This window comes from Oxyura jamaicensis, chromosome 3, assembly GCF_011077185.1.
Source record: "Oxyura jamaicensis isolate SHBP4307 breed ruddy duck chromosome 3, BPBGC_Ojam_1.0, whole genome shotgun sequence".
Classification (NCBI taxonomy): Eukaryota; Metazoa; Chordata; class Aves; order Anseriformes; family Anatidae; genus Oxyura; species Oxyura jamaicensis.
The window spans coordinates 13,477,700-13,500,885 of NC_048895.1; the positions used below are offsets into that span (position 1 = coordinate 13,477,700).

Here is a 23,186-nt window from a genome sequence, read left to right on the forward strand (position 1 = left end):
TCAGGGGCAGGCTCTGGGAGTTTGTACGGTCGGAGTACTGAGGCATGATGCTGCTGCTGGGAACAGTTTTCTGGCAAGTGAGCTTTATCCCTGGGCTCCTCACCAGGCCAGCCACATCCAACGTGGGTGTCTGCCCAGTTTAGAGCCAGCTTGTAGCTGAATGGAAGGGACAGCCACCTCGGAGTGAACTCGCCAGGGGATCTGGGCAAGCAAAGGGACCACGCGGAGGAGGCTGTGACCAGGGGAAGCCCAGCTCTGCCATCACTTTGCTCACAGCCCACAAAACGGCCTCCCACAACAGAGAAGCTACAGCACAGAGGGGGCCTGCTGAGAGCTGAGTCTACCTTCCCCTCTCTGCATGTACTGCCCTTTCTGACCCCAATTTCTGTTTTATTTCAGCCTCCACACATGGGTCAGGCACCGCTTGCTGCAGTGGTCTTCCAAGGAACCTCCTGAGACGCTGGTCTTTATTTCCAACACTTGTAAATACTGACTCGTTGCAGTTAGCTCAGCTACATCGCTTCTGCAGGTTAATTCCTAGGCGTGCCATTGCCCACCACCGCGGGGGGAACCGCTGTGTACTTGCCACGGAAAAGGGGTGACTCCGCGCCTCCTCCCGTATGTTGGTGAACGGAGATTCCAGTATCAGGGCATCCGGGGGTGTTTCTGAAAAGCCAAAGGCAACGTGCTGAAATGCAGGGCTCAGGGCCTGCCTCCTGGGAGCAGCTGCCACCATGGCACGCCAAGGGCAGCCTTGTCACCAAGCCTGGGACATCGGCGGCACCTGGGCCAGGTGGGACGAGAGCAGCCCACCAGACTTACCTCTCTCGCAGAGGCGCCTGACGAGATTTGTTGCGACCCTGGAAAGGAGAACAACGGGTGTTAATCCAGCACAGCCCCTCTGCAAAATGCCAGGCTCTGGCGGCAGCAGGGGGCAGACGTACAGCTACGCTGCCCTAACACTGGCTGCAGTGTGCCTTGGTTCCCCACAGGTCTCCCAGACTCCACTGCCTCAAAGGGCATCAGGCACCTGCGTTTAGCTAAGTGAACAAGGCCAGGAAAGCAGCACACCGTGTCGTCACTCGAAAGGATCTCTCTGAGGTGGCTCTCAGGCTCCTGACGTAGCCACAGCGGTGCAACACAGCCTCCTACCCCAAGGGTACAAGGGCTGAGGAGCAGAGAGGGGGAGGCAGGAGTATGGGCAGAGGGTTACTCAGCTCCAGGCAGCAGATCACGGGGCTCCCAGGGTGATACTGGCCACAGCTGGGTCAGAAAGCCAAAAGGTGTCCTCCGAGCACCTCCCTAACGGGATGGACACATTTTCAGAAGTTGCGGAACCCTCCAAGCACGGCTAACTTCATAAAGCTCAGCCTCTGGGCTGGCCAGTCACCAGCAAACTCAGCTGGGGCCCACAGTCACAGCCATTCAGATGGCAGCGCGCTGGGAAACGTCACCGGAATGCTCCGGCCGAGAAAGGGATCCTGAACACAGCAAAAATAAAGAGGAAGAGCCAAAGGAAGAACTAAAATCTGCCTCGTCTCAAACAAAGCATGACCTTTAGTACCAGGGTAATGAAGAGGCACGCTCCTGAAACACCTCCCTGCCCCAGCACCACGCTTTGTCGGACAGCAAGGCAAGCCGCTGCAGACTCAAACAGCCTCAGCTGCACACAGTTCAGCTTCAAAGTAATTCCTGTGCTTGCCCTCTGCTCAGCCCCGCATCAAGGGGATAAGAGGACATGGGTTTTGCTGAGCGTGGTCAGCCTCCAGACAGCAGAGGAAATGAATTAGTGGAAAAGAAAAGTTAAAAACCATTTAGGAAAAGGCACTTTGGACTGTAGGTTTCTCCCTGCTGCTACTTCCCTGTGCCAGACCATGACCACGTAAACACTGTCGATGGCCAGCAGTGCAGCCGTGCAGGCATCTACACCAATATTAGCGACACACAAAGCGTTTGTCAGGACAGAAAAAGAACATTTTGTAAGGGAAAGCCGCGTGCACACGCGGCCTGTCTGAGATGCTCTTCCAGAATATCAAAGCAGCACGATGTTCTGCTCAGAGACGAATGCAGACGTAGGTTCACCACAGGAAGAGAGGAGCGCAGCCCCACTCGCCTTCCACTTGACCAAATAGCGTCATACTCGAAGTGCCTGTTTCCCAGCGTATCCCTCTGGGCAACGAAGGTTTGAGATCAGTTCCTGCGCAGTCATCCACTGTAGCCCCTCTCACTCTGCAGAGCGCAGAAGGGCAGCCACTCTGCAGCAGTTATGCCACAGACTCCAAGCCAAGCCAGCCTGGGGATTACGGCAAACAGCGCCTTCACCCAAGGTCAGCGCTTGATGTTTCTCAGGAGGTGCTGAGTCCCACTGGGGTTAGATGCTTACCCCGTGCCCAAGGAGTGTCCCCAGATGTAGACAGGGTTGTCTCCGCTTCTTGCTTTTATCCAGTCGAAGACGTGAAGGGCGTCGTAGGTCATTCCCCTCTCAGACGGGCTGCCTATCGAATCTCCCCAGCCTGAAACACAAAAGGTCCCTGTGTGAGCTGCATGAGACTCTGCAAAGCCAGACAGCTCTTCTCACGCAGCACACCTGCAGAGGAGCAGGGCACGGGTGGTTTCTGCTCATCTCACTGTGCACCTCTACAGGCTGGGGCTAGAGCCCTGACTGATCAGCAGTCATTGAAACAAGGTAACTGCTGGCTGCAAAGGAGTTTTTGTGCATTTGGTCAACAACAAGAACAACAGCTGTAGCTCAAACACTGCCACCCTGTTCTTGCACCTCCCTGACCACAACAGCCCAGCTCCCAGACCTCAGCTGCTTTTGCACGCCCATAACCAATTCCTAAGTGCAGTCTCTAAAAGCATATGAAGTGGATCCTTAGGATCAGAAACCAAGCACGTTTCACAAAGCTGCTGCAACGTCAGCTTGTCCGTGGTGTCTGATCAGGGCCCTCCAGCCATCTTCCACCCTCCTGATTTGGCTCTATCCCCATGACAGCGTGTCTACGCACCTCACGCTGAGCAGGAAGCATCCCACATCCCTTCTGACACCAACAGCGCAGCCGGAGAAGCTGCTGCCAGCGGGACTGAAAAACGGCAAGCTCCTACAAATAAAGCTCTCTGAGAAGAGCAGCAGGTACTCGACTGATGGTGGCCCAGAGCTGAAAAATGGACACAGCTCCTGCCAAGGATGTTAGCAGTGAGCTACCACGGATCTTAGCTTCACAACAACTTCAGACCAGCTCACTATCTCTGTGAGATCAGACAGAATATTAATGAGTAGGACTTCTCTCAAAGGTATCATTATCTGGGGGAGCAGAAATAGTATTTTATAACAATCTTGTTTAATTCTTGTGTTTTGATACACTTTGGAGTAATTTTATCACGGAAATTTGCGATTCCTGGAAATGCCTTACGGATCAGAACCATCGGCAGCATCTAACACAGCTTCTCTGAACTGTCAACAGGGCAGCACATAGGTACACGTCACAAAATAACCGCGTCTCCTTTGTGCAGCTTAAAGGCAAGAAAAGGATGAACCGAACACGGAAAAAGAAACAGTAAGCACGACTGATTAGCTAGCAGCAAGTGTCTGCAAAACAACAGCTCCCCTGAGATTATCTTTAAAAAAAAAAAAAAAAAAGGCAATTATTTTGTTACTTAGAAAAGAAAGATAGCTAGAAGTGTTTCACGATGACAGAAGCCCACATACCTCGATAATCAAACGTGACCACGTGGTACCCGAGGGAGCTGAGAACCTGGAGGGGAGAGAAACACACGGAAAGCTTTCACAGAGGCTGCCACAGCTGCTGTGCTCTTGCCTCAGGCCAAGGTGCAGGGATCTGATTTATGACATTATCAGCCCAGCTTGGTAAAGGAGTAATTTAAGAGCTTTTCAGTGTAGCAGGAGTGAGGCTTTGGAGCAGCAGACATTTCAGTCTGCTGGCTTTACTCCATTTGTCTCCTGGACCGAGATGTAGATCACCCCTTTAACAGCTTTGCCCTTAGTATCTACAAATACCCAGTGACCGTTTCCCATGCAACCGAACAAAACCCATAGAAAACCATTCAGGTTTTCCAGTGAAACAGTACAACTGCTTCATTTATACTGCTCAAGCCTGCATACATGTGAGCTCAGCGTACAGAGGCCTGTTTCAGAAGGCTTAAACATATACACCTAAAACTTACAGTTGCTCTATTGTGAAGATTTATGTTATGAGCAGTGGTAATCCTAGCAAAATCCATTTAAAGCAAGTAAAAATAATATCCCCACTAGATCACCTTGCTTGGAAAAAGTGCCTTGGTAAAAACAGTGTTAGCGTTCTGAGCTTCCATTGCTTGGTATGACTCTAACGACTTTGCACTGGGTAAAAAGCAGTCACAACAAGATTGAACTGCTGCTGCGACCTCTGTAGGATACATGATAAAAAGCCATCTTAGTATTGCATTACACTCTAAATCCTTTAATGGACCAAAGGAAATGGTGTGTAAAACCAACACATCATTTTCAGTGTAAGTGAAATCTTAACAGTCTGAATGATTTCTCTTACAAGTTTAGGCCTTGTTAGTACTGGGGAAACAAAAAAAAAAAAGGAGAAAGAGCAGCATACAGAGAAGAGGGGTGTTGGCAACCCAAGTCTTTGCTGGGGGGACTATGATGGTGACAGTATCTCCTTTTTTCCTTCTAAGGTCCACTTGGGATCAATCTTTGTGCCCACTCCCAGCCCCGCTCATACCTGCCCTCCTCAGCAGCGCGCCTTGCATCCCCATCTCCGAGGTCTCTGCTGTCACACGGGGCCTGCACTCCGCTACCCTGCGTCACTACGCTGGCTGCCGTCAGCATCTCGTTTGACACAGAGTAACTCTGTCTGCAGCTTGCACAGAGAAACATGACAGACGTTCTCTCTGACACCGTCTGTGCGGGAGTTGTTACCGTTTGCATTACCCTAAGTGCATTATAGTGACTGGGACGAGAGTTACGGGATGGCGAGTTCACAGCTCCTGTAACCACAGGACACCACCCCTCAGGGGGACTGCAGGCAGGAGCAGCACCCCCCCCAAAGGGGCTGCAACTGTGCTGCAACTGCAACGCTCACTGCCTTCAGGGCGCCTTGCACCACCTGCTGGGCTTCCAGCCTTAGCTGTTGGGTGACTAGTCATTGTTACAGTTGTTTAAAAAAAAGACAGATCCCTAATGGTACTGGCAGCGTCACAGCAAGCAGCTGAAGTGACGAACCTGCACGCTGAGCCTCTCGGAATAGTCCAGTTGTACTCCTGTAAGAACAACTGTTCTCACGTACAGTTTTAACCTTAACAGGGGTTAAGGTTACACGTGCTGACACTACCAGGCGGAGCTATAAACAATTTACAATGGTGTGGGGACACACGGTATGCATACAAATGCATCCGTACCTCACAGACAACTGGACACTGACTGGAAATGGAGAGAGCAACCCCACTGCCCCACTCGGCTCTAGATGGCTGTCTGCAGACACAAAGCTGCTGTCTTCACATGTGCATCACAGAGCTTGCCCTGCTGCTTGCTGGCACGCCCTGAGGACTGTTTGACACATTATATCAGGCTCACCCTTGCTTTACTTAGCTGTGGTAACTCCTGGCACTACCACGGAGTGATTCTACTCTACTCCCCCTGTTTTATTGCCATTTTCCCACCAGCACATACCCAGAATTTATGTTATCAGATGCAACTGCACCAGCTTCAAAGCCACTCCTTCCCTCAAAGCCCCTTTGCTCTTTGCTAGTCAGGTCTCCTCAAGCAATTCCTGGTTCTTCCTTTGGCTCTAAATCCTTCCGAGGGGGTTCCCCAGAGGTGTGCCCTGTGCTTACAGGGCAAAGGCCCTGTGCACCACGGAGGTATTAAACACCCAGTTGTGGGCGCAGACTCCTGGGCACAACGGGTTGCTGTTATTCCAGCATCCTGTTGCAGATGCCCTTGCTAACGCTGCAGGCAGATGGGGTTGTGTATCTATCAACGCAACACCACAGTACAGAATACCCCTGCAAACTGGGTCACAATAACCAGGTAAAATATTAACAAGTACATTAGGTGCTGCAGGACAGCTGATGCCACCAGAATTACTAAATATCACTTCTGATACATCCGCTTATGTATCGGACCCCCAACCAGACATGCGGAGCACCAGGTTCTTTCTTGCAAAGCCTGGCTTTCAGCTTTGCAGTGTGATTTTAGTGCTAAGTCCCCACATACAAACTAGCCTTGTGCAGATCATGAAAAATGATTTCCCGATCAGAAGACTGTATTAAATCATTCCCTTTTCACATGTACTTACACGATAACAAAACAAAACAGAGCAGTGAAAGCAGAGTTATGCAACAGATATTTAGCTGGATCTGGAACAGACCACCTAGTTTTTTGTGCTACCTGGGGAAGGGAAAGTGATGAAGAAGCCTCGAACATCTCCCTGTGTAGGACTTTCTGGTCATAGGAGAGGTCTCATCAGTAGCATCTGTTTCCTTATTTTATCCAATTTATTAGCTATTATTCTTAATTATCAACTGTTATTTAACCATTTAACCTGCTGACAGCTTAGCTATCTTTGATATATTTGCTGTGTCGGCTGCACTGGCAGCATCTCTTCTGGGTAACAAAGGGATGAACTTTGATTTCAATTAGCAGTGTGGTAAGAAACCCCACCCCTGAGAACGGCCATGCCTGGAAAGAGCAAGGAGTGTCCTGAAGAGGGACTGCTGAATTCTCCTCTTGTTGCCGGGAGCCAGGTGCTGCAAAGCACCACAAAGCGAATGCACGGAGCAGAGACCAGGAATGCAGTGAGAGGAATCTGCCTGGCACTTGTCCTGGCCAGCTGCTCCTGCCCAAAGCACCTGTATTTTTCTTTCTTGTTTCTCCCTCTAGAACTAGCTCAGAAAAAGTCTCAGATGAAACTCGTAAGACTTCAGCTGCCTTTGCAGATGAGACGTTTTCTTTGGCCCTTACCAGGATGTTTAGTGTAGCAGTGACAATTGTTTTATATGTAGCGATTACTTACATCCCTATAACAGTATCCCACTGTTTCTTTGGTAGCTATAAAGTTGGGTAATCTCATGCGATTGGCAAAAAAAAACCTCTGCGTCAGGTCTCCACTCTCCCAGCACATCAATGCAGCAAGGACCACAAGCTTCACCGCCAAATCCTCAACATACAAGTCGGAATCGCAGAGGAGCTCGCTGTAGGCTGTTCCTGACAAGGGTAGCTAGGAGAAGAGGACTCTTGTCTTGAGTTTTAAAAGGTTTTGACTTGCAATATTCAAAGCATCAATAATCTGTATCAACACAGTGACCCTGAGTATATTAGTACGTAATGTATCTGGAAGCCAGGCTCAAGCAAAGAGTAACTGGCCACGTGTCCAGAGCAGAGGAAAGCGTCCCTCAGAGTGAGCTTGTATCTGATCAGCGTCTCCAAACACGCATCTACTCAGGCACCAAGGATTTCAGACACTTGCTGCTCACGGACTCTGCACAGCAGTGACAGTCTCAATGTCCAGTGCTGCTGCTAAAAGCTGCTCACATGAAGCAGTCGCTTGGGAAGAGGGGGCAGACCTCTCAAGTTATTTCCCTTCTGAGCCTCTCCCAGATGTCTCTCCCCTGCTGCTGCCAGGGTGCGAGCAGCAGAGGCTCAAGGGCCAGCGACCCAACGTGGTTCATTCTGCTGGAATAAACACGTACCCAGAGTTTCTGGCGTGGTCCAGTACTAGTTCGGACAAAATCCAAAACCACTGCCTCTGCCTGTCCTGGCCAACACAAAATGCACTGCAGCAGAGGTTGTTTTTCTGGGAGTCAGCCAACTAGCTTAGCATACATGACAGTCTCCCCAGATGTCATGTGCCAACCTCCAGTAACTCAGCGCATCCTTTTTCCTTAGAAAAAACATCACCTGCCTCTTTGAAACTTCCAAGTGGCATTTTCTGAGTGTCCTGAATTAAAAAAGGCTTTACTGCAGGGGATCTTGCATAAGTAGCTGCATTGCAATAAGTCTTTACGAATGCCAACACTGACACCAATTACAAGGAGAAAGAAACAAAAGCTAAATCCATAGGAAAAACACAGCCTCAACTCCCTCTGAAATGAACTAGCAAAAATAATTATGGCGCTTTGGGGACATCTGGGGACGCGCTGTGCAACAACAGTAACTGGTAACATGTGAAACACTGCTCTTAAATAGTACCTTAAGTCAGTGTACTGGGATAATCAATCAAATCATGGCTGTGATTAAGTGAAGCTTTTATTTTTTCCCCATGAACTGCTCTGAACATATTCCTGGCAAAGAACCTGGTTAGTTTGGTTGGAGCTGACAGGTAACAGCAAGTAAAAAACCTTTCAAATATTTCTGAATGTGGTGAAGCGTGCTCACTGCTTACAGACTCCTCTAGATGTGGGGTGTGTATGGCAGGAGGGGGCCAAAAGCCCTAGGCTCTCTGCCTGGCGGCAGTGGGCTGTAATGGGAAGTCTTCAAGCCTGTGCAGGTCTGACTGCAGCAGTGCAACTGCCTGGACAACGTGCAGCCACTTACCTTGTACAGCTCCACGCGGTGATCCCCTCCTCTGGCAAAAGTGATTCATGAAGAGAATGAAAAACAAAAACAAAAGCCACATGTCAACATTTAACCTTCCAGAGACAGGCTTGGGATTCCAACACAAGCATGCATGCCAACCATAAACACTGACTGCTTTGTTAGGGGCTACAAGGAGACACCACGGCATTGTTGAGCTATGCAGGATATAAGTTAAAAGTCAACTTCTCCCTTTAAATTTCTTCTCATGGCAGGTAAAGACAGTCTGTTCAACCCACTCCACAACCTCTCTTTTCCAAGGCCTGTAATACATCCAAACCAGCCTGTCCTCGCTGGCTTTGCAGATCCTGAGCTCCTGCCACCGGTGCCGCCCCAGCCAGTAACCCCGGCTCCCAGCAGCCCTCACCAAATTAACCCAAGCGCCTGGCCCTTGAACCTCTCACCTGGCTCCTAGCACAGGGACAGAAAGGACACGTGCAAAAGACTGAGCAGAGAAAACCAGAGTGGAACACTAAAAATAAGTCCAGGGGAAGAATCTCGCTTTAATGTTTTTTTTCATACATTGAAAACTAGATGCTAAGAAAGGAAAGGAGAGGGAACGTGACATCGCATGCCTTAAAATACGTCCCCATTGTGACACTGCTAATCCACAACGGAACTTTAGTCTAGCATTGCTAAAAGTAGATTTTTACCTGCACTCACATGCAAACCCTAAAATATTCCCGCCGTGACTGGTTTGGTCAGCGCAGCCTCCAAACCAAACTGCCACTTTCCAGACCTCCCTCCAAGAACGCACGCACTTGCCAGCCAAAAGCTGCCAGCTCCAACTGCGCTACAGAATACCTAACACAGCCAAAACCACTCAGGGCACAATGTGAGGGGTTGCTTGGAAGTCAAGTTGAATCAAACAAGTCTGAGGAAGAAGATACACTTGCTTGAAAAGCCATCTGAGACGTGCACACACTGCTGACTTCTCATGCATTCCTCAAAGTGCAATACATTATTATTATTTTTTTTGACTTTTTTTTTTTTTAAAGACATCAGGTAAACATCATTTTTGCCTCAGCTCCAGAACACTCAGCCAAACCAGAAAGCAAAGGCAGTGCCTTTTACTTATTCTCTACTGATGCAGGCTGTGTTAACCAGGCCTTTCATAAGAGCCTGAAGACGCGCTGTGGAAACACACAACATACATTAAAGCAGAAACGACAAAGCCAATATGAGTCCGGCTTCCTCCAATGCGCAGAGTAAAGCGAAACGTGAAATACACAATCAATACATAGCTCAGCACTTTATCTCAGTAACACTTGGGGGAGCCAAGAAGAAAATCTAATCAATAAGCACACAACAGAGATCCTGGTCCTAGATTACCACCATTAAGCTGCAGAGCAGTTTCCATTAGTATCATTTGCTACACCCAATGAAGACAAGAAAACAAACTAAGCAGTATTTGAAAAATAAGGCAACAATTTGATTAAACCTTGTAACACATCAGCATGAGAAGACAACAGTTTCTAAAGTCCCATCTGCTCACGCATTTCCTAGCTCACAGCATGCAACTTCCACATTTTGCCCCTGTACAAAAAAAAAAAAAAAGAACACTACTAAGGTAAGAATTTAGGAGAAAAAGGGCAAAGTTCCTGCCATGTAAAGGTTAGGAAACCTTCACTACCAGCACAGGTGAAACAGAATTGTATTACAGCAATGCTTCTGCTCTTGCAGAGTATCTACAAGCAGACTTCACCTGAAAAGAACACACACTCAAAACTCAGAAAGGAGCCAATTCTCTTTGAACGATGCATATTAGTAAAGAAAAAAACCCACACTTGCCAATAACTGAAGTAAAGTTCTGCATCAGGCAGAGATGTGGCATGAAAACTATGATACTGCAAAACACCCAGGAAACCCCACGCTGTACTAATGGCTTTTAGCACCAAGAAAGTTTAGAGAACCTGACCACAGCTGCTAAGATTACAAGTTTTAGAAATGCTCCTGTTCCAGACAAGTGTCCTGTACATGTGCAATAAGGAAACAGGCCAGCACATTACCTTCCTCTTTCCATCTGATTTTCCTTCCTCAAAATGTGTTAACTACTAAAATAAGCTCATGAAAGGAACTGGAAAGCTTATTTAATATACGTAAAAGCATATATACAGAAGAAGTAATACTATCCCATGTCTTGATTCAGAAACCATTATGCTGGAAAGAAGCATTCCTCCCTACTTGATCGAGTATGCGTCACAGCCTCCTGGCACGCAGGGGACAGAAAGCATCTGCAGGATCAGATCTCTCTGATAATGCAATAAATCTACTCTCACATTCAATAAATGGAGAGGCATCACGTCTCGAAACATGCTTTCTTTTAAAAAGAAAGGAGAAGCACCAAAATGCTTTGCTTATTTTTTTTAAATATGTTGAAGCTGTAGCAAAACAGAAAAACACAATGCCCAACGGAGCCGCTGCTGTTTTGTGTCTCACCTTGTTCCCGCATTGCCGTGCAGATAAAGGATTACAGGATGGCTGGAGCCCAAAGCATCTTCAAACCACAACTGGTCCTTCCCTCGGGCATTCTTCCATAAGGCTGCAGGGACTGTATGCCTGTATCCAGAAGGAAATATATATATATATATATATGTATTTATTCCCTTTTTGCTAATTAGTGTCTGCAACGAGAATTTTGAGTTTTTGCTGATCAATTCAATCATTCAGGGTTAAACCCCTCACACACTCCTGACAAAGCTGTCATTCTTAGCCAACAAGCGAGGCATTTGAAAAAGCCAGTGACCAGTGTTATTTCTACATTTTAGTCTCCAATACTTCTGCCTTCAAAACTCAGGGCTATGCAAGGCACCAAACTTCCCAGACCAACCCAGAGCACAATTCCCGAACTTCCGGCCGTTCTGCAGGAAGAACCTCAGTCCCCAGGCTTTGACGGTGCTTGATTACTTCAATCAACAGACTTGCACATCATAAACAAGACTCACAGCTGGGTCGGTAGGTATGCAGAACAACAACCAAAGTCAGCTGATTTGGGAAAGAACATTTGATAAACAAGAGGTATAGCTGACTAAGGCAATTTGAAGAAAAACAGGTGCTCAAGTTCTGATGAGAAGATAAGGTATTTTGTTTTCAAATACTAGGTTCTTGAAGGTGTAACCTCTTAGCTAGAATAGCTATAACCTAGAAAACCCTGGAGTTTTTATCTCACAGCTGTTCTTCCGTAGAAAACATAGCTGGGCAGCCTGTTAGAATGAATTCAGCACTAGTGGGGAATGGGAAGAGATTAACAACAGAGCAAAGAGAAGGCAGGCATTCAGACTGGGTAATTACTCCAGAAGACAAACACTGAAAGTGAGTACATGCCCACAATCATCTCAAATTGCTGACCAAGGGCCCAGCTTACAGCTATCAGAAGTATGAAGGTGCTCACATTCCTTTCTCCTACAAGGAAGGACAAATTCCATCTACCACACCTTCCCACAGACATAAACATGATCAGAGGTCAAACCAGCACACAGGAAAGCACATTAGAAAAATGGCTTGCATGCAGCAGCCAGACATGGAGTTTGAGGAGGAGAAATGCCCAAGTAGCTGGAGGACCCCCTGTTCTGCCCCAATAGTTCCGCGAGCTTGTGAACAAAGCCAGCTGAGTTTGTTTCAGGAGCATAGTGAACACAAAACCTTGTGCTTACATTAAAACAAGGCTCCCAAATCTAGTGAAGGTCCTGTTCAAAAGGTCACACGCTCCCAAAGAGAAACTCTGCTGCCTCAGAGGACACACACAAGGTACACGCACACAGCTAAACCCTCCAAATCCCCCAGCTTACAAATCCAACTTCACTGGCTGTATTAAGCAACAGCACTTTTCCCTTCACACCTGACACAGCGTCTAGGCTATTTTTTCAGGTGTTTGCTGCTCTTGTGGTATGCATTCAAACTGCGGGCACTTCTCGTTCAAAGCCAGCAGGGACTTCCCTGTAGCTTTGAAACTCCTGGGTTTGAGACACAGCAGAAATTGGTCACGAGGAACAGATGCAGAAGCTGGTTTGAGCTGGCCTAATAATGTGGCAAGTGCTGAAAGCAGACCTTTTTCAAACAAAGAACCAGTCATTTGAGCCGGTCCCGGTTAACAAGGAGCTAAAATTAACTGTCCTTGCCTGGGACCAGAAAAATCTTCACGAGTGAAAGCGAGCACTGACACTGTCACTTGTTCTGCTAAGAGAGCAAACGGCGTGTTCCTTCCTCACCCACTCTCCAAACCTTACATATGTTTCGCACACAGAATATTCTTCCTCCTACTCTGAACACTTTGATCCTGTTTTCCCATCTTCCCCCACATTTACTTTGCAAAACAAACCATGAACGGCAGTCAAATAACAAAACTTCTAATTCCTCGGGTCTGGTCTGATGTGGAGGCATGACCTTTGCAGTAATGCAGAGCCCTTTTGATTCCAAATTATGAAGTTTCTCTGAATGCACAGGTTGTCCAATTTTGTTTCATGCCTTACTGATCCGAGTTCAGCCAAGCTCCAGAGATCTGCATGATTTTCACCATGAACTCAGCCACTTGGCAGGGAAAAGACGCAAGCATCCACAACTCAGAGCAGGCAATGGCTGTCGCATGCCCAGCAAAAATACCGGACACGCAGTACTGAGAACAAAAGGAAAGACTAAGGAGGTACAGCACACACTGCACAAAGCAGGTTTCCTTACCAGACTCCAATGGTTACATCCTCCTCTGGCTGAAGGTAATAATTACAGGTGTGGTTTAAACCTTGATCTTGTGGTCTTTTCAAGTCAATGAAATATGGGACCCTCACTGAAATACAAAAAAAATAATGAAACCTTTTAATTCTTACCTGTATTTTCCTACAAAACAGTGTTACCAAGGCACTGGAGAGTTGTACAAAGCAGTCCACTGCGCCCAGAAGACCTTTTTCATTGTGTGAAAGGAGGAATTGAACTACAGTCGTGACTAAAATATGATCAAAGACAGCAAGGTAAGATGCAAGCAACCACCAAAAAAAAAAAAAAAAAAAGGAGTAGGCTAAAATAAGGAGGTGGGGGAGCTAGACAAAGCTTCCAGTGACATGTACCAGAGATGCGAGCCATCTCTGCTAAGTCAGCTTTAAAGATTTCCCAGGCACGTGACAGCCACTCCTGCTGGATCAGGGCAGTGGGCGAGTTGATTTGGCCTTTTATTGCTTGCAGGAATGGCAGCTACTGATGGGACAAACCCGCCTGGGACATCCCAGAGTTCATGGCTGATGTGTTTCAGGACGGCATGGTTTCAGCCTCTGTATTTTAAAAGTCTAAAGGAGATACTGTATCGTAATAGCAGACACTGAATTGCTCTTGTCATGGAAGAGTAAGATAAACTGTGTCAAACACTGGCCTTCTGAGCCTCTGAGGGGGATACGCAGTTTGGCAGCCAATCCTCCCATGACTGGTGAGTAATTGCTGTTATCTCCCAGACACCTCCGCAGTTAAGAGGTCACATTAGGCTCAAAACGTCATCTCTTCAGATGAGCACCTCTGAAGTCCCAGAAAACAACACAGTTGCACCTCAGTTCACTCCTCCAAATGCTTTACATTTCCCAGCCTACAGAACACAGTTGGCTTGCTCGTTATGGTCAACGATTCAAACACACGAGCAGCATCAGCAAAGTCAAACTCCCCCTCAGATTTTCAGGTTTTCCCCCCATTGCTTGGTTCAAAAGCAACATCTTCTAGACACTGTGCCATGTGCTAGATGCGGTGACTGGCTTAGTCTAAACACTGGGTTTTCCGTCACCAATGCCGTGCGGCTCTCTAGGCAGCCTCGGAAACACACAACACCAAGAGAGATGCAAGAGAGCTCTCCCAGCAGGACGGAGCAGTTTTGAGGGCTTTGTTCTCCCAATAACTCAGGCTTTTCCCACCTGAGCTCCACTCCAGCAGAACCAGGAAGCCTGTCTCCTTGACATTCAGCGGCACAATCATTACCTCACCAAAGCTGTAGTCGTATTAACATACAAAGAAGCACCACTATTGGTGACGGCCACACCTCACCTCGCTTACCCCAAACATCATTCCCCAGCCACGCAAACCATGGCAGGCAACAGCTGCGTTAACCTGACAAGCCTGGAGCCTTAGACTGCAAACCCGTGCCTGAGCACGTTTGCTCTTACACAGAGGCATTCCTTTTGTTTAAAAGGGCATCCATAGGTCACCTGGACTCCTGCAAACACAAACGTGAGAGTCCAAAACCAAAGCACGCGTGCCACCACAGACCCAGTGGGTCACCGTGCTGTCACCACACCCCTTGGGGGTGTTCCCACCGGGGTGACAGGTCCTCCACGAGGGGGAATTCGGTAGTCAAGGTCTGGACAGGAGCACGAGTCACTCCTACCAGTGTTCTGGGACAACTGTTCAACTTCCCAGTGCCTTTACTTTCCCCAAATGCAGTATCTGTTAACCTTTATTGCCAGGAAGTGCTTTCCTGAAGCTCTGTGCCCCTGTTTTAGATGCAAACCCCAAACTACACAAAAGGGAGAAGAAAAACATGGGGGAAGAGCATTGACTCGTGCTCAGGAGGTTAAAAAGCACTACGACCACTGCTCCGAAGGAGTAATGCCGCTCTCCAGTGGAGAAGAATTGCTTCCCAGTGTGCTTCCAGTGAGTTTTCCTCCTACAGAACTATGAAGGCAAGTAGTTGTCGTGGAGTACTGCCACAAGGAAGTAGGTGGCTGCCATTATTGTAGAGCAGTGGGAACAATACCACCGAGATCTTAGTGCAAGGACTCCTGAGAGAGCGTCACAGGACAATTATTTTCATCACTTGGGAATAAAGAGAGGCAGGAATTTCAGGGAGACCTAACAAAGCTCCGCAAGGGCAAATGCAAATCCTCGCGAATGAAAGCAAGGTGATGAAAATGGAAGCGACCCGCACTGCTTGCTGTCACCCAGCTGTGCTCTGACAATCACAGCACAAAAGCTGGCACCGCTCAAAGAGTGCATGTGCGTACTTCATAGCAACCACGAGCCAAGGTGTTCGAGTCCACAGAGAAGGCAATCAAAATGACAAAAGTGATATAAAAGCAATGCATATGCACTTGGTCCTCTTAGCCAGAGTTTCTACAATCAAAGGAAAAGATTTTAAGACTTCATTAGAAGGCCCAAGTAAGGTTCAAAAGACAAATTTAGATTGCAAAGAAGCATCCCTCATAGTGATGCTCCATCATTTTCTACCCCGTGGATGCTCAGGCTTCCCCTGGAGCTAAGCCAGCTCGCCAGAGCCATCCCACAGCCAGTTTCACCAAACGCAGAGGCCAAGCAGACACAAAGAAAGCATTCAGCGTGACTGCGTGAATAGGTCTCTTCTGTTCTGCCCCAACCAAACTACTCCGCTAAAGTGCTTTCAGGTGAAGAGTCACGGCCTGGAAAACAACGCGCTGCATTTAGTTTCGCTTGCTTGCTGCCTGTTCATGCAGCTTTGTTAAACCCTTAGGAAAAATGTATTTGGCGTATTGTACAGTTTTCCTGAAGGAAACCATTTGGGCTGAAAGCTGGCTCCGGTTTGGTGGCTGCATTTACACTGCAACATACCACAGAGACCACCAGGGCCACAGCCAATGCTCTCCAACCCACAGCTTGCAGAACGTACAGCCTGTGAAAGTTCACATCCTTCACAAGCCGCAAACACGCAGCGAGGGGGAAGTTACAGCAGGCAAATGAATTGCAAAGACATTCCTCCCCTTCACCCTTCACCCACCCCAACAGAGCGGGTCACTTACCAAAGTTTAGGAAGACCAGCTTCGCCTGAATAGCAGGACAAAGTTTGACTAGAAATGGAATGGCGACGTACACTCCCAGCAGCCAGATTATTAGCCTCCGCAACCGGAACCATAATCCGTATCGCCTGTGTAAAGAAGGGAAAAAAAGAAAGAAAGGCCTGAATACAGCAGGAATGTTATAAGCCAGCTGTCGCAACGATCTGCGTGCTTGGTGCATTGGAGAATGACTTCATTTATTCTTTAAACAAAACTAACTTGAAGGCATTGACGCAGGCTCAGCTGTTTGAGAGAAGCAGAAGCCAAGCAAGCTGTCAGCTGATGATACACGCCCTAGAGAAAGGGAAGAGAAACTCCCCTCTGATTACATTCTAAACCACTCTGTAACAGCTTTTTTTCCTGATGACTTTACAGATTTCAAAATCTCTGGAGAAACATATCGCACGTTTGTCTCCAAAGAGAAGCACTTACCTTTTCAAGCACTATCAGCAAGATTTTTTTTTCCAGTTACATTTTCACATGCTTTGAGGAACTACATGGAATGAGCCAGCCTGAGCTTACACTGATGAAATTACACGCGATCGCACGTACAGACTGGAGCAGAGATCCTGCCTTGTCCAGCTAAAAGGGGTGATACCTTCCAACGACCTGGAGAGGAAATCTTTGTAAGTTATAAAACACGATGAGATTTCCTACTGTGGTGCCAATTCCCTGTGAGCCCAGACCTGAGTTCCCCCAAGACTTTATTTCTACTTTCTCCTAAGTACCCTGAGAGGGAAGAGTAAGCTACTTCAGAAAAAACATTTTAAGAAAAGCAAACTATCACACAGCAGAAGTTAAGCTCTCGAAGCATACCTTACTGTCCCAGAATAATTACATACCTGTGAGTGTGTGCGTACGTACACAGTTGTACTCCTCGTGATTTACCTGCCTGACACACTGCGGACAGAATCACTGAGTGCCATTGCAGTCAGGAACTAAAATGCACACGACCCCTTCAGGCTCCAGCACTTCTCTGCTCTCCAGCTGACAGCCCTGAGCAGGAACCACGGCGCTCGCCAGCAAACAACCAGTTTTCACTAGCAGCAGTTCCTGCCAGCCGCTGAAGGCTGGGATCAACTTTTCCAAGAGACCTGAAGCTATTACTCTCTTGTTCTAGGAGGTAACACGCTGAGCTTGCTCCATAGTAGTGCTAAAAGGGCTCCAATGTTGCCTACCCACAGGTACCCGTCCGTCTCCTCACGCCCTGGGTTACACAAATATCTGCCCTCCAAATGTCAGCCCTTTTCTTAACAACCTGAACTGCTGCTTTCCAAAAGAGAAAGAAAAACATTATTAAAACATCAACAACCAAGCCTGGCTGCAGCAAGGACATGCTGAAAGGCTCGAAATATTATCATCCTTCCCATGGAAAGCCTGACAGTGGGGACATAAAGAAAGCCAGCGAGGCTTCCAGCGACGTTTCCATACCTCGAGCCCACTTTCTCAAAGCATTACAGAAAACAGAGGCAGCGAAGGACTGCCAGAGGAACAGGCACAGCATCGGAAGAGCGGTGGTGGTACCGAAGCCTCGGTGACCCATCTCCACCCCAGGGAGAGCAGCAACTGGAGGAGGAGGGCGCAGAGGTCCCAAGGGCACAGGCACAGGACACAAAGCCTGCCCGCAGCCGTGATCCTTGCGAGCAGCCCAGCTGGCATCCACCAGAGCGAGGAGCTGAGAAAGGCCGTGAGGTCAGCCGAGCACACAAGGAAACCCCCTGCAACTTTGGCAAAAGCCACCCAGTATTTCGCTAGGGCGGATGGCAACCGCAGCGCTCTCTGCTCTCAAGCTCAAACTTTCATTGCACAACCACCCCCACATGAGCACACAGCACCTTTTTTTTTTTTTTTTTTTGTCACTCAGCGAGGTCTGTGGGACAGAGATCACTGAGGTTCAGCTGCTCAGCCTTCATCATATTTTGCTTCTCTTCAAGGAGAAAAGCTTCTCTCTGTTAAACCTTTGGGGTTTGGCTCTGAAGCCCTCCAGGCACAAGGAGAAGACATCAAACCACAGGTTCTCCAAACATTCCCCTGCAGAAACGCTGAACACGACCCAGGCACGAGCTGGAATCGGGAAGAGAAATTGCTGAAGACTACACTGAGAAATGGATGGTTTTAGCTTCTATTTCTTCTCTTCAGGAGACCAAAGAGAAACACCCTTTCCTTCGCTCCAGTACCCCATGCCAAATGCTAAGAGGTAGTGTGACATGTACACCTCATCACCAGGGAGATAGCTACTTGAAATGCAACCAGGGCAAAGCCTCTGCCCATCGACAAGCAGCTTCCCCTCTGCTGATAAATCCGAGACAAGGTGCTGAAGTGTGCCCACTCTAAGTTACCTGCTAAGTCACAAAAGGCTAAGGCACAAAAAACACGCTTTCTCTCCAGACGTACTTAAACCAAAGGAAAAAGCCTTTCCCGTGTGTGACACCAGAAACAGAAACATTTCCTGGGATGTCATACCAGGACAAAGGTCCTACGTTTACTCACCATGATCACGGCCTGCACTTGTGCAGACAATAGAAGTGCCTGACCAGAGAGGAGGACCTTGGGGTCCTCTGAGGAGAGTTTCCCTTGCCTGTGCTGTCCTTCATCTACCAGTGCCAATGGAACTTCAGGCCCTAACATCTTTCAAGAAACTCCCCTCCAAGAAAGCTCCAGGGTCTGGTGAGTGCCTGATAACCTCGCTTCTGAGGCGTGCTCCGCATCCAGATGCGGATTAAAATCACCTCCCCTGGAGAGCACCTGAATCACTTCCCTGTCAGAAGCGCGTGAGATGAGTTTCCATCAGGATCTCTATCAGCTGCACTAGCAGGGTGAAAGGACAGCCCTAGGGTGAAAAGGGACACTGACACCCCGAGAGCTTCACTCTAGCAAGAACGGGACAGAATTTATCAGACGTACACGTGCCCTGGGCTTGCAGTCCCACAAGGACACAAATAGCCTACATGCCCTTTGTCATCCAGCAGGGACAACGGTAAAACAAAGTGCTCGTAGACACTGAGGACATCCATCTGCATTTGTTCCAGCGAACGCTGTTTCTCCGGTGTGCTCTGGCATCCCTCAAACCATCGGCTGTTCAAACTGCAAACCAGCAGCCCCGTCCCAGCAGGAACTCAGAGCGTGGCACGTGGAGAGCTGAGACCATCGGTCGCACCAAGAACCCCCGATTACCAGGTGGCGAAAGTGACTTTAAAAGAGGAAGGAATAAACAGCATGAATAATGGCATTAAAGGGACGTGCTCTCCCACTTCTCCGACAGAAGCTATTCAGTAAAAATAAAAACCAGTACACTCCTCCCCAGAGAGGAGGATCGAGAGCACTGACAAGCCTTCTTTGCTGGTCTTGTTTTAAAGAGAAGATGGTTTCAAGCCCAGGTAAGATCCTCAGGAGTATCCATGTTCTCCCTACAGACCTCCGGGTGGGTGGTATTGCACAGGGCTCCTCCTTCTTGCAGAGCCTGAAGGAGGAAAGGAGCACCAGGTCGTTCTTCTCCCTCCACGCAGGCCATCTGATCCGCCTGACCCGATTAGCCTTTTGTTGTATTTCACTTGTTCCCTGCCATAAGAAGAAAGCGAGCCTACCAGCCTTCCAACCGCGTGAAAGCACGGAGAGAGCCTCCCCGCTCCTGATCGGGAGCTCACAGGCAGGCTGGGGGCTCATCTCCGCTCCAAAACACTACAGCAACTTCTGGACAGCCGGCGCAGCGACGTGCAACGGAGCAGTTTTGCACTGCAAGAATGATTTGGGTCTTTTTCTCCCTGCTTTGCTGCAAAACCTGCTTTATGTGCAGGCAAACGCGAACTGAGAAGATGCTGATGTCAAAGGGTTTGTCCCCTCCTGGCTTCTGCATGCGGTGAACGAAGCTGCATAGGCAAACGGGCCCTCACGTGACTCATTTCAGGCCCGGCTATACAATATTCTCCTTAATGAAGCCTTCGGCCAAGCCTTAGTTCTGCTTCACTGGAGGCACTGCATCGAAAGCAGGAGGCTGAATTATAGAAAACCCACCCAGTCCTGAAAACATCTTCCCTTGAATTCATGAAAGCCAGCGGGAACACAGAAGTCTCAGCTGCTCAGATGTTACGAGTCACAGCAATCTCCCCCTTTGGATCCTTTTTAAGCAGCATCAGTGCCCTGCAAAACAACTCAAAAGTAAAAATCAAAGGCCCCCAAACTCACCTTGCTATACAAAAGATGAAGCAATCATCTAAATATATATATATATATATATATATATAAACAAAGCCATAATCCTGGAAACAAGACAAATTTAAAGGAGTATTCATGCTTTTTCCAAGTGTGTTCCATAAAATAAGGCAATAAAAAAATCACAGACATAAATTGTCTTGGTATCTGCAGCTTCAGAGACTTTTTGCTTCAACCGATTACTAAAAATCTTTGCTCAAGAAGTGGAAAACAGAAAGAAAAGCGAATCTACCAGATGCCTTTGTCACTTCTTAACAAAAGGAAAACAAAGCACTTTCCTTGTAATCTTGCACTTGGCCCGTCTCTGCAGAAACACTCTAACCTCTCTCAGAAACAAGCCTGCCGCACGGTCTCACCACTTCAGCGCACCTCTCGATGTACACGAGGAGCCTGGAAGATTGCAAGCTCCTGAAAACAGACCGAAGGCACTCCATGGCAAAGAGCTGTGCCGAGCACGTTTTTACAAGGGTAAAGCACTCGGGGATTTGTCAAGCACTCGAACACCACTCCACTCCCATTCATTGCTTAACCACAGGCTCCCTTCCAGAGCAAGGCTACTGATACACAGCAAAACCGTATTTTACAACCCCCTGGCTAACACTGCGGTGTTTTCAACCAGAGAAGAAATTGTTCCTGACAGATACCATGCCTGCTGAGGACACGATGGGGTTCACTGACTGTTACCAACATCACCAGCAACGATGGAGTGCGAAGGCGTCCCGGCAGGGGAAAAAGCTTGTCGGACCTGCATCACCCAGGAGCTGCGAGCACACCCTTAACGCTTTTTATGGTAGCAGGAAATTCGAGGGGTTCCAAAAGGGGTTCCCCCCTTTTTTATGTTTGCTATTTCTGTAGGGCAGCAAACAGCTCCCGTAAGCAGCAGCTTATTTCTCTGTTCGTGGCAGCATCACAGAGCGAAAGCTGCACGCAGCCCCAGAGAAGTTCTGGTCGTGTTTGCTGACAAGCAGCATGTTTTGGCTAGATGCTCACCAGCGCTTCCAGCAGCCCACCCCTCATTTTACATTAACAACAGCAACCAAACACCTAGAGACTTTGCATTACCTTACTGGATTTCTATCATCTTTTTTATAAGAACAAAACCACAACATGATTAAAGCAGAAGTCCATTTGACAGGCTCTGTGCTGTTTTTATCCCACTTCCCACAGCAAACTCCCTGCTCCCAAGCTCTTCCTCGAGCCTTCCTTACCCATTTTAGCCCCCAAGCGAGCTGTTGCACGCAGGACATCTCCTTTGGGCTGGGGTAAGGGCTTCAGGCAGTGTTGCCTCAGCCATCTGAGCACAGCTGAGGTGTGAAACGTGAAGCTCACAAATTCCTCCAGCCCACCACCTCATTGCCTAGCTCCCCCCTCAGAGCCCAGGCTCCCGGACTGCTTCTGCGCCTCCTTCTGAAGACAAGCAAGCAAGGAGATGCTAACTTAAAGCCACCAACCCCAAGAAGGACGTCATCTTGCCAGCACAAACTCAACATCTGGCCCTCTAAATAAAGGAGAGCACCTCAGTGAATGGGGTTTTTATTTGGAAGGGGCAAGCTCCCGATACGGAGACCTTAAAAAGCAGCTTTGATTTACAGGATAGGGAATGACCTCGGGGAGGAACTGCAGGATCCAAGACCGTGCTGCAGCAAGAAGGGGAACTGAGGTGGCAGCAGGGAAGGTAAGGTGAAGGGGAAGGTGCTGCCCATCAGCTGACAGCAATGAAATGCCATGGAGGGTCAGGCAGGGACCCGGGGAGCAGCAGGAAGAAAAGGAAGCCCACAAAGGCAGGGAAAGGTACACCAGGGCCCGGTGCTAATGCCCAGAAATAGCAGAGCTGCCCGCAGGTAACGTACGTGCCTTGGGCACTGAAACGCTTCTACAAAGAGCTGAGCAAATGAAGCCAGGTGGGGAAAGGCTCCCCAGGCACTTCCACACCCCACGGGACGGGGGCACAGGAGCTACAACTCACTTTTGCCCCCCTCAAGCACCCATCCCCTTCAAACATGTGTGCCCTGGGTTCCCCTGTCTCAGCAGTGATTGATTTAAAGCACACACTGACCCACTCAACAACAGCTACGCCACTTTTCAGTACTGAGCTGGAAGGGCATCAGGCATTCGTGTTAATTGTGCGTGACAGCCTTCACCTGAAAGCCGTGTTTTAAGAGGAAAGGAGCTCAGGCTTCTGTTATTTTAAGCATGCAGCAAACAATGAGTAATTACACCCTAGGCGATTGAACAATCGGCTGCTGGGACAGAAAAGCTGGCCTGGGGACTGGGGTTTTGAGGTTGTTGACTTGCTCTCAACGCATCTTGTGCAACAGCAGCTGTGTTTGCACCACAGCCTTTCCAGGATAAACCTTTCGTTTAAATTCCCCGAACAGGCTTCCTCCGGAGCTCCCCAGCAGCGCTGCTGACACTTATCAAAGCTGAAGTCACCCAGGTGAGATTTTAGCCGAGCCTGGCACTGGGATACTGCTGCGGTGCAAGCACGCTCCCTCTGCAGTGTTTACTGAATTCTGAAGTTCTCCACTCGTTTCACAGCCGCCAGCTGGTTTGTATTAAAGGCACAACCCTCGGCTAGTCCGTGAGCTGGGGAACACACGGCTGTCTGAAAATGGAAGGGG

General features: G+C 48.4%; 1 protein-coding gene across 1 annotated transcript in view; it reads right to left on the minus strand.

Annotated features, from left to right (window-relative positions):
- The window catches only part of ABHD12 (abhydrolase domain containing 12, lysophospholipase), a 36,248-nt gene that overhangs the window by 2,716 nt on the left and 10,346 nt on the right, over positions 1 to 23,186 (minus strand). The window contains exons 2-9 of the mRNA XM_035323105.1: positions 16,321 to 16,445; positions 13,259 to 13,364; positions 11,024 to 11,143; positions 8,546 to 8,576; positions 3,710 to 3,755; positions 2,384 to 2,513; positions 823 to 860; positions 587 to 666 (exon numbers count right to left, since the gene is read on the minus strand). Of these exons, the coding sequence (XP_035178996.1) occupies positions 587 to 666; positions 823 to 860; positions 2,384 to 2,513; positions 3,710 to 3,755; positions 8,546 to 8,576; positions 11,024 to 11,143; positions 13,259 to 13,364; positions 16,321 to 16,445 (676 nt within the window). The remainder of the gene's footprint in view (positions 1 to 586; positions 667 to 822; positions 861 to 2,383; positions 2,514 to 3,709; positions 3,756 to 8,545; positions 8,577 to 11,023; positions 11,144 to 13,258; positions 13,365 to 16,320; positions 16,446 to 23,186) is intronic.